This window comes from Pelobates fuscus, chromosome 3 (assembly GCF_036172605.1).
Source record: "Pelobates fuscus isolate aPelFus1 chromosome 3, aPelFus1.pri, whole genome shotgun sequence".
NCBI lineage: Eukaryota > Metazoa > Chordata > Amphibia > Anura > Pelobatidae > Pelobates > Pelobates fuscus.
Window position 1 is genome coordinate 380352155 of NC_086319.1, and position 10651 is coordinate 380362805.

At 39.1% G+C, this 10651-nt stretch overlaps 1 protein-coding gene across 14 annotated transcripts in view; it reads left to right on the forward strand.

The window, feature by feature from the left end:
* Nucleotides 1-3116, forward strand: part of ELAVL3 (ELAV like RNA binding protein 3) — a 60668-nt gene extending 57552 nt beyond the window's left edge. For 8 of the 14 annotated variants that reach the window (XM_063449528.1, XM_063449534.1, XM_063449533.1 and 5 more), the window contains one exon: nt 9-3116. In XM_063449528.1, the coding sequence (XP_063305598.1) occupies nt 9-357 (349 nt within the window). In that variant the 3' untranslated portion in view covers nt 358-3116. The remainder of the gene's footprint in view (nt 1-8) is intronic. The other 6 variants (XM_063449532.1, XM_063449537.1, XM_063449536.1 and 3 more) reach the window with 1 other exon arrangement.
* The last annotated feature ends 7535 nt before the right edge of the window (nt 3117-10651 follow it).

A 10651-nucleotide genomic window follows, 5' to 3' on the forward strand; every position in this document is an offset into this window, starting at 1 on the left:
CAATGTAGTCCGCTCTCCTTCCTTCCCAGGTTCTCTCCTATCACCATTGACAGTGTTACCAACCTCGCCGGGGTCAGTCTGACGGGTCCCACCACTGCCGGCTGGTGCATCTTTGTCTACAACCTGTCCCCAGAAGCTGACGAGAGTGTGCTGTGGCAGCTGTTTGGACCATTTGGTGCCGTGACAAACGTCAAAGTTATCCGGGACTTCACCACTAACAAGTGCAAAGGATTCGGATTCGTCACCATGACTAACTACGACGAAGCCGCCATGGCAATTGCAAGCCTCAATGGATACAGGCTGGGAGATCGGGTCCTGCAAGTGTCATTCAAAACCAGTAAACAACACAAAGCATGAAGAAGCAGTGGGAGTAAGAGTTAGGGTGGGAGAGTTGGAGAGAGAGAGGGATAAAATAGGCAGGGGAGAGAATAAAGGTATGGCTGATGGAGAGGTTGGGAGGAGGTTTAGAAATAGAGGTAGAAAGGACTGGACACAGAGAGAGGAGAGTAACAACACGAGTTTAGTACTAGGTTTGAACACAGAGTCTAGCATAGGCCTCCTAACAGAGATACTGTATTAGTAAATATCCTATTTGATGGTAGTTTTGCACTTCCATTGGATGCACAGTGAGTTGATAGTCTGGCACTTTAAAATCTTAAATCCAAGATATGTTACATGAATAAGACCATGAATCCTTTCTAAGTTGGCAACTTGAATGCAGAGCCAGGTTTTTATGAATAGGTGACAATATTCAATACTTAGACAGGTAGTAGAGAATAACAGGACTGGTATAGAGCATTCAGTGCCTGTCACCTTGAGAGATTGCATAAATGATAGCAGCAATAGACCCCGGAATGTCTAGACAGAATGCACAGTGCCTGGCACCTCTATGGCTGGCACATGGGGTACAGAGCTTGGTACCTCTATGTACGTTATATAGGTATGGCACGATAGCTCCGTTAAAGTGGTCCTGCTCTCTCTTAGTAGCAGTGAACAGGTTAGGTTTCTTTTGGGATTGAGATCTCGAAACTTCAACCTCCTCACTCTTCTAACATTTAACTCCTATTCCCTCACTCTCCACCTTTGTACCCCATCACTACTCTTAAAAGAAGATAATAAACGAAGAAATGAGACGGGCGCAGAAATGAAAGAGAGAAAAAAAAAATATCTATTTTTATAAAAAAGGAAAAAAAATCCCGTGAGCAGTTTAAGCTTTCACACTTGTCCCAAAAGACAATGACCCATTAAGTGTATATGTATAAATACGCATATATACATATAAACTCCATTTTAGACAAAATCATAAATTCAGGTCCCGAAATATAAAAATTCTGATTTGATTTAAAATGATAAAAAAACAAACAAACACCTGTGACTGGTTTCCAGAAGGGACTGCTTAAAATCCATTAGGAAACATTCTAGAATTTCCTATTTCCTCTTCATTTATTTGTTTACAAAATGCGTAGTTTAAAAAAAGGAAAACCAATGAAATTCTTACTCATTTTAAACTTGAGTTGAATCCAGAGACTTGCGTTCCATTTATTAAGATTATTACTGAATATTATGCCATGTTTGGGGTAATTAATGGGTCATAGATAGCAATTATAGCTTCAGCCCCACTTATCCAGGGGGAAAAAAAATAACTAGTAATAAAAAAAAACTTTTCCTTCACGAGAATTCACAATCGATTCTTCCATTTGAAATATATATAAATATATATATATTTTTGAGGGGCTTGTTTCGTAAATCTTTAAAATAAAAAAATGTAATTTTGAAACCCTGAAATGTACAAAAAAAAAACCCTAAGTAATAGACAATGTATATATCGGAAATAAAAATGATAATTTTACAAAAAGATTCAGGCCAGCTCCAGGCACGGGGAAGTAATTATGTCGTTTTCAGGCATATAAATAAGGTATCTCATAGCCATGTAATTTTGCTCAAAGGATTTTCTGAATATGAAATATGGACTCTGATTGGCGGATTCCTGGACATGTTTAAGGACTTTGACTAAAGGATTCTGGGAGTAGAACAGTGACAGAAAATGTGCACTTATTGGTTGTTAAAAGGGTAGATGTCATGAACTGTCACTTAAAGGATACTGGAATTGTGATTCTGCCTATTTTTTGAGGGAACATTACGTAAACATTTTTGGGTATTTATATAAAAAAAAAATCCAGCTGGTATTTTAAATTACATTAGCAGAAAGCCTTGAGCCGGCTCACCTAAACCATATAATTTGTTTCAAACAGCAGGAAATGACTAAACGCGGAAAAGTGGGACTGCAGCCTTAATTCAAAAAGCAAATATTCATAACATTTAATATGATTAGCTTTGCGTTCATTTATCGTATAGCAGAAAATAGAAAAAAAAAATTAGGTTGTTTATTAATTAAGTTTGCGTCTGTTCTATAAATCGTTTTCTCGTTTATTTTCGGTTCCCTCCCCCCAAATAACTCTTTTTGAACGTGTGTTTTTCTTTAATATTATTTATAGATTTTTTTTGTGTTTCTTTAAAAAATAAAAAAAAAATAATAAAGTAGTTGGGGGAGGGGAGAGAGGAAAATCTTTCTCCTACCTTATAATTTTAGTTAGAGCTTTGTGTTCTAGTTTATGTGTGGTTACTCTGACTGTGTTTAGTAGAAAGTTGTAGGATCTCTTGCAAATTATAAATAAAAAAAAAAAAAAAAAGGAATCGACAGAGGTTTAAAAAAAACACACAAAAAAAATGAAGAAAAAAAATATTATGAAAACCTGGCGAGATCTTTTGAATTGTTGTTTTTAACTTATTTCGAAGTATTTATTCTTTATTTGTGTGGGTATAAATATGTGCTTAATTTATGTTTGTTCTGAGCCTAAGCAAACAAGGTTTCTTATTTTTTTTAAGCCCTCCTCTACAGAGGAAAAAGGGTTTAATCGGTCTTGAGGATAAGGTGTTAATTTATTTAATGAACGAAAAAAAAAATGGGATTGAAACATTGTTTAAAAAAATATAAAATGAAAAAAACAATAATGTGCATTTTTTATAAGCTGGTTTGAAATCCAAGGAGCTGAGAGCACTGAATAATTCAAAAAAAATTATAAAAAAAAAAGAAATAAAAAGATAATTATTAATAAGTAATTGTCGACTGTTTATTTAGGTTGGACTCGAAACCAATTGTAAGTTGTATGAGTGGTTGTAGTACTGCAATCTGATTGGATGAGTGAAAGTAGTTGAGTGCATTGTGAAAGTTGCTTGTGCACTTCTTTTTTTTTTTTTTTATAAAAACAATACAAAAAAAAACAAAATAACAAAAACAAAAAAACAACAAAGCAAACCCACCACTCTACGAGAGTTCTCAAAAAATTTCCATCTTTTACTACGAATTAGATAAAATAATGATTTACATCGCCCTTAGTTTTTTTCTCCCAGCTGGACCACCACATATGGAGGTAATTTCCTTTATGTTGTCTACAATTCCAGCAACGAGCATCAAGATCCATTGCAAATTTAGCTATTTTCACTGGAGTCATATACCAACATTTTATTAATTTAAATTGTGTTTCTAATAAGACAAAGGAATGAACATATTTATTAATTTTATAAAATGAAGATGACCATTCCTTTATATCTATATGTTTACTGTGCACTTCTAACTTATAAAGAAATATAAAAATTGTAGATTATTTAAACATAAAACTAAAAATTATTAAAACTAAATGTGAGGTTAGGAGTCATTGGCTGGGGCTGGCCATGTCATTTGCATTGACCACTCTATTGACCAATGTATGTGCACCACCATAGCCAGACTCTTCCAGGCTATCACCTGTATTAGATGTTTCAGCTGAAATGATTTGTGTGAGTTAAAGGATTACTACAGCCTTAGCAATACAAACATACTACTCACTGCTTAGATTTCTATGCCCCCGCTAAAAGCAATTAAAAAATTTACTCACCTATTTTTCCCGGTTCCTGCAGCCGTCCGATCTGCCTCCTGCAACATCACGATGACTCCTCTTCATCTTCTCACCAATCAAATGCTCTCTATGAGAAGTATTGATTGATAAACCAGTCTGACTCAGTATTGCAGCAGAAGCACTCTCTAGTGGGTACCAGGAAGAGGTGCCACTAGAGGTGTCTTTCGTCCTGCAGTGAAAACATTGTCATATCTGCAAAACAGCAATATTTTACATTATTGGACTATAACACCCGGGGCACTGCACCTAGACCACTACATTGAGATGAATTAGTCTTGGTGCCAATAACTTTAAAGGAAACGCTTATCATTTTATCATTATTTAAATTAAAAGATTATAAAAAGTATGTACATACCACTTTCCAGTACATCTCCTGTCTTAATACTGCTCTTTGGGGGCAGCCATCTTTAATGCCTCTTTCATTGAAAACACCACTTTATCCGACCAAAAATGATGCAGGTAATCAAGAGCAAGTGTGCGATTAGGAATCTTCATATCTAGCACAAGCGCCAGGTAATTTAAAAAGGCTCCCTGGAAAGGGTTTTAGACATTTAAATCGCTCATGGCCTTAGCAGATAAGGGAAACTTTTGATCAAAAAGGGCTCAAAGATGGCCACCATCATGGAACAAGTGTAAATCAAGAGATACATCTAAAGTGGTATCTTATATGTATTAAAAATAATACACAGGGGGGTGGAGACAAGCAACTGACCTGAATGGCCGCATGCAGCACGAGCTTTGCAAAAATCAAGAACTCTGGCCAACAATCACAGCCCAAACTCGACAAAAAAAACGACACCAAACTGATCCCCAGACCGCAGCCAACGATATGGGCCGAAAAAACAAAAAGCCCTAACCGCGGCAAACTCTAAATATAGGTGACCTATGGAAACAGGCGCTCAGCACCCAGGGCCCAAATATGGCCGCCTACCGCGACGGATGCTCCAATATCTCGGATGATTTCACAACAGAGGTGGAGGCGGAGAACTCAACAGCAGTGTCAGCACCCCTCCAAACTTCCCACGACCAGATTCATCTCCGGTGACCACTACGGTCATGAAAGAACTCCTGGCGGGGCTCCAATACACTATACAAGCCGATATGGCCCAACTTCGGCAGGACCTGCAGGGCGTGACGGGCCGCCTGGGTACCCTGGAGACTGACTCCCGCCAGAATGAACAACAAACACAAAGATTGCAACAAGCAGTACAAGAATTGAAACAGCAACGATTCGCGGTGCTGGAGGATCAAAGACACAGCTGAAATGTCAAAATCTGGGGCGTAGGAGAAGGGATACTGGATGTAGAGCTGCCACATGTAATACGGCGACTCCTGCAGGCCCTCTTACCCCCCAAGCAGGCCAGACAAGTGAACATAGAGAAGATGTTCCGACTACCAAGAGCAGCCAAGGCCCCAACAACAACTCCGAGAGATCTGCTGGTCTGCTTCCAAAATCAGGGGGACAAAGCAGCAGTAATACAAGCCACGCAAAATCAATCACCGTACCAGTTTGAAGAAATGCAGCTCTCCTTCTATGTGGACCTGTCGGGGTCCACATAGGCATGGCGACGCTCGCTCCAGCCCTTCACGACAATTTTACGCCAGCACAAGGTCCAATATAACTAGAAGGGGTCCCGAGCGCTCATGGTCCACCACGGGAACTCTGCATCCATCATCCGGGATATGCAGGGGGCTACGGAACTACTGCCCACCCTGCGCCTTCACATGGACTCTATGCCCATCGCGGAGAACACCACTACGCTAATACCATCCAACATCGGAGACCCTGCAAAAGTAGCCTCATTCGTCCCCAGATGGCCCGGGACCCACACAGTAGTCAACTCCTGATGCAGCTACAAGAGCCGACCTGCCTTAGAGCCGACCTGCCTTCGGACCTCTAGGTCTCAGGGGAGTTAATCTCCCACCTGTTGAACTCGTTTAAACTCATGTATGTTTTAGGAACTTTCCGGACCCCCCTACTCAAGGCAACTCTCATTATACTTAGCCATCCAATGCACAACCATACCTCATGTTCAACAGCCCCTCCAAATGCCCTCGTACACATTATAACATCCCCCCCACCCGGGGTAACAGGGTATACCTAAGCATCACTAAGTCGGGGTACTGCGGTAGCAACCTATGACAAACGTAGCTTAACCACTCCAGGATGACCTGGAACGCTAACTCCCATCATAGCCATAGATGTGCCCCAGACCCAAAGACAGTAGTCTAACTTACTCTGTTTTATTATGCTATTAATCACCGGACCCAAGGCCCTAGTAGACGGCCCCAGACTACGGTACAGACGCAACATAACAAACCGAGACGCTATGGCGACACCACAAGACACCGGCACTATTGGAAGATACAGTCGTGCACACGGCCACACGAACTTGACCAGAGACCTAGACAGAACTGTGCATACACACCATCTTACCTCTAGCACCGGCTGGCAAAAGCAAGGTACACACATGTTGGGGATATCACCCTGCCACCCCCCAGACCAACACCATTCTACCCTTCACTCTCACGCCTTGGCTCTCACACCCCAAATCACACACGGTCTATTTGGGACAAGACCTAGACCATTCATTGAAGTTCATTAATCATTATCATAATCTTCTATACACGGAATGCCAGCTGAAATAGCATGCTTAACCCTGTATTTACTGATGAAGTTCCACTGACATAGCGGACCATATTAGCTTTTCCAACCAATATAATAAAATGTGCCTTTACCCCAGTGCCATACCTGTGCAATACAATGTTATTGAGTTACTTATTCATGCCGTTGTGGCATTGTAAGATGTTATTGTTACTCCATGCACAATAAAAAAAATAAAGAATAAAAAAAAATAATAATAATAATAATACACAGGAATTCCTTATTATATGTAATTTTTTATTTTCTACAATAATAAATATGACAACAGATTTCCTTTAAACTGCAGCTAACATAGCATACCTACCTGTGTTTAATCCGCCCCCGCCAATTCTTTAAGTGTGTGTGTGTGTTTGTGTATTACGCCATCAGACCTGGACATGTTGGTTAAACTCTCAGCCAAGAAGGGCTACATACATGCACATACACGTACCTACCAGGGTAATAGTCCATTTTTAAGAATGCATATCTAACCCTCATACCTTTAAAGATCTTTTCTGAGTCCTGTGCCGGTTACAAAACAATTTAAAACAAAAAATCTGAACATTTCAAAATACTCAAATTGGATAATGATGTCAGATACATGATGGTAAGTAACAAATGATAAAAACAGATTTAGGCACAAGACGAGGGTGAGAGATTATTTACCCTTAGGCTTACCTAATAAAATAGTGAATTATAAAAAAAAAAAACATACATACCATTGCTTTGATTAAATAGAAACTTATGGGAAAAGTTTTGTTGGTGTATTCATACTCAAATTATTTGCTGCGTATTAATATTAAACTTGTCTAAAATAGCAATTTGTAAGAAGTTTAAACATACATGTAATTTAAAGGACGTGTCGGTTCTTTCTTTAGAGGGACACTATAGACACCAAACAACTTTAGCTTAATTAAGCAGTTTCCGTTTTCTGCCATTTAGGAGTTAAATCACTTTTGTTTCTGTTTATACAGCATTTGCCACACCTCCCATGGCTGTGGCTAACACAGCCTGCATGAAATCCAAATGGTTTCATTTTCAATCAGATGTAACTTACATTAAAAGTTTTTATCTTCCACTCTGTAAATTGAACTTTAATTACATGCAGGAGCTCCTGCAGGGTCTAGCAAGCCATTAACGGAGCAGGAGATAAGAAATTCTGAATTAGACAGAATTTGCAATAAAGGAAATGTAAACATTAGATGACTCTTTACAGGAAGTGTTTAGGAAGACTATGTAAGTCACATGCAGAGAGGTGTGACTAGGGCTGTATAAACAAAGTGATTTAACTCATAAATGACAGAGAATTGAACAGTAAGACTGCTGGTGCATAATCTATACACCAAAACTGCTTCATGGAACTGAAGTTGTTTTGGTGACTATAGTTTCCCTTTAACACATGCAAACAAATAAAAAAAAAAGAAGAGAAAGACGCCTACACACAGAAACATTAATTAATGTTATGTTTGATATTACAGCTGCGTTATGCTTTCTTGGAACTTCTAGCCAATCAGAAGCCAAGTGAAACAAAAATAATGGCTTGACTGGAATTTAAAGTGGTCGTGAATACACTACCCAATTTACAAGTCTTAGGTCAGAGATTAGGAATAAACGTATTACAGGACCTTAGAGTACCAGGGCTTAACGTATTTAGAAAAAATAGCAAAAAACAGTAATAGTTTCTGAAAACTACCTAAGACACAACTGGGTAATCCCTAAATCCTGGACTGGTGGGGGAGCCTTGAGGACTGGAATGTGAAGCTCTGGGTTATCAAGTTAAAACTTTGTTTAAACACTGACGAGCCCTCTAATTGGTCCACATCATCCCTTCAACTTCAGAAACTGGAGGAAGTGGTTGCAGGGTTGACGTGGATTGCCTGTGACCATAAATTACACGGTGCCATATCATAATTAGAGGGCTCCCACAAGCATATTGCGCCCTTCTCTCTGCCTAGAACATCACCACACGTCTGCTTCTCGATCGGCACATCCAGCAAATCCAAATTTTAGCACTGATCAGGGAAGCACAGACACCACAGCAGGAGCGGATCAGGATGCTACGGCCACCCAATCAACGCACACACAAATGCCAATCGGCACATCAATCGGGTTGGTATCATGACTCTCCGGCAGTGTAAGTGATGTGTCATCAGCCAGCCCGAACTAGAGTTCCAAGCTTACTAATGCTCTCAGTCATTGAATGGCCAACTAAATCATCACCCAACACTGTAGAAGCCTGGAAACTGAGCCAGCATACTCCTGGCATCATGACCACAGCAGATTGTAGTTGTTATGATGTTTGGAGTAACCCTTTACATTTTCCAATTCCCAAAGTGAGAATTCAAAATTAATTTCAAATTTAAGGCCAAACTGGAAGTATAGCTGACTTACAGAATGTTTCTAGTTAAGCTATGTTTACCTTGAATTTGAGATTCACTTTGAATTCTCATTTTAGTGAATAACCTTGTATTTTGAGTTATCCCTAAGACTTTCAAGTGAAGATAGAAATAGCGTTTAAAAAGTCCAAGAGGTCAGAGACTCCTTGGTACGGTATCTGCTAACACGTGGACCACGTGAGGTGAAAGTCTCTAAGAGAGAGAATTCCATTAGGAGTAATACAAACAAAAAGGGGGATGGAAGTTGTAGCAAAATGGAAAAAGACATGATATGGGTGAAGATAGCAACAAGAAAGGTAGAGAACAACAAAGTAAGAACAACAAGTTTAAGAGCCAAGAGTAACCAAAATTTGGTATAGTGATAAAAAAGGAAAAATGTTTGTAACAAAATGTCCAAAGTAAAGTCCCAATAAAAAACTTGCCAGAAAATATAGCATCAATTCTATTAAGGGAAATTCTTCTATATAAATGCCAGACCCGGGTTTTCTTAGGAGCTGTATATAAAAACAAAGGAGAGAAAGGGAAACTAGTGCAATATGTCCCAAGATGCAGAGCTAAAGGAAATAGTGAAGGAACTTTGTGAATATTCACAAATGTGAGCAGAACGTTTCCAGAAAAGGGTTGATTTGTACAGTTGGAGCACTGTAGGAGAGAGAATGCCTAGCAGCCCACTGAAATAAGTTGGTTAGTAAGTGTCTAGGAGCCAGCCATGGAAGGAAATAGAGAAAGAAGAAGTGTACCCAGCCTTGAGAAGTTAATGTCTTAATACTTAATATTACAGGCCATTTGCAAAGTGACTGATTTAGATGCTATATCTGTTATAATGAAGGGGGCCTTCTGTAAGTGAAGAGTACAAAAATGAAATAAATTTAAAATAGTGCAAAATGTCTCTTTAAAGTGTCACAAACAGCACAGAAGTCCAATTTTCAACTCACATTTGGGGGAGCTTAATCCCCACTTGTAAAATGTCCCTCTGGCACCAGCTCACAATGAGCAATGGTGAAGAGGACCATATAATATGAAATAGTGTTCTCCATATATGTATATACAAATAAGTAAAAAGGACTAAACCGAGCAGACACAGCGCTCTTTGACGTACTTTGGACAGTAGTCAGCAGGTGTCACAAGTGTAAACCATAAACCAAGATTATTTTACACCTTCATTATGGTTTTACACTTGTGACACCTGCCAACTACTGTCCAAAGAATCCTAGGTGGAGCTTATATCACCTTATACCTATATGGTTATCCTCACCATTACCTTGTTGTGAGAGGTTGCCATAGTGACATCCTTCAAGTGGGGATTAATCCCACTGTATGCAGTTTTACCTAGAGCTGGTTATAGCTCCACCAAATGGGAGTTGAAAATGTAACTGTGTGATACTTTAACCCCTTAAGGACCAAACTTCTGGAATAAAAGGGAATCATGACATGTCAGACATCCTTAAGGGGTTAAAGAGATATATTTTTTTTGGTTTTTTTTCTTTCATACGCCATTACGAAGTAAAGGTCTACCTGTATCTTGCTCCTTGGTATTCCATCACATTTTTATTTCACACTGTAGTTTTATTCGTTCCTTGCTTGTGTTTTTATTATCTGGAGAGACTCTTGGTTGGCGCACCCTATTGTTTTTTCTATTTTTATCATCAAAATTA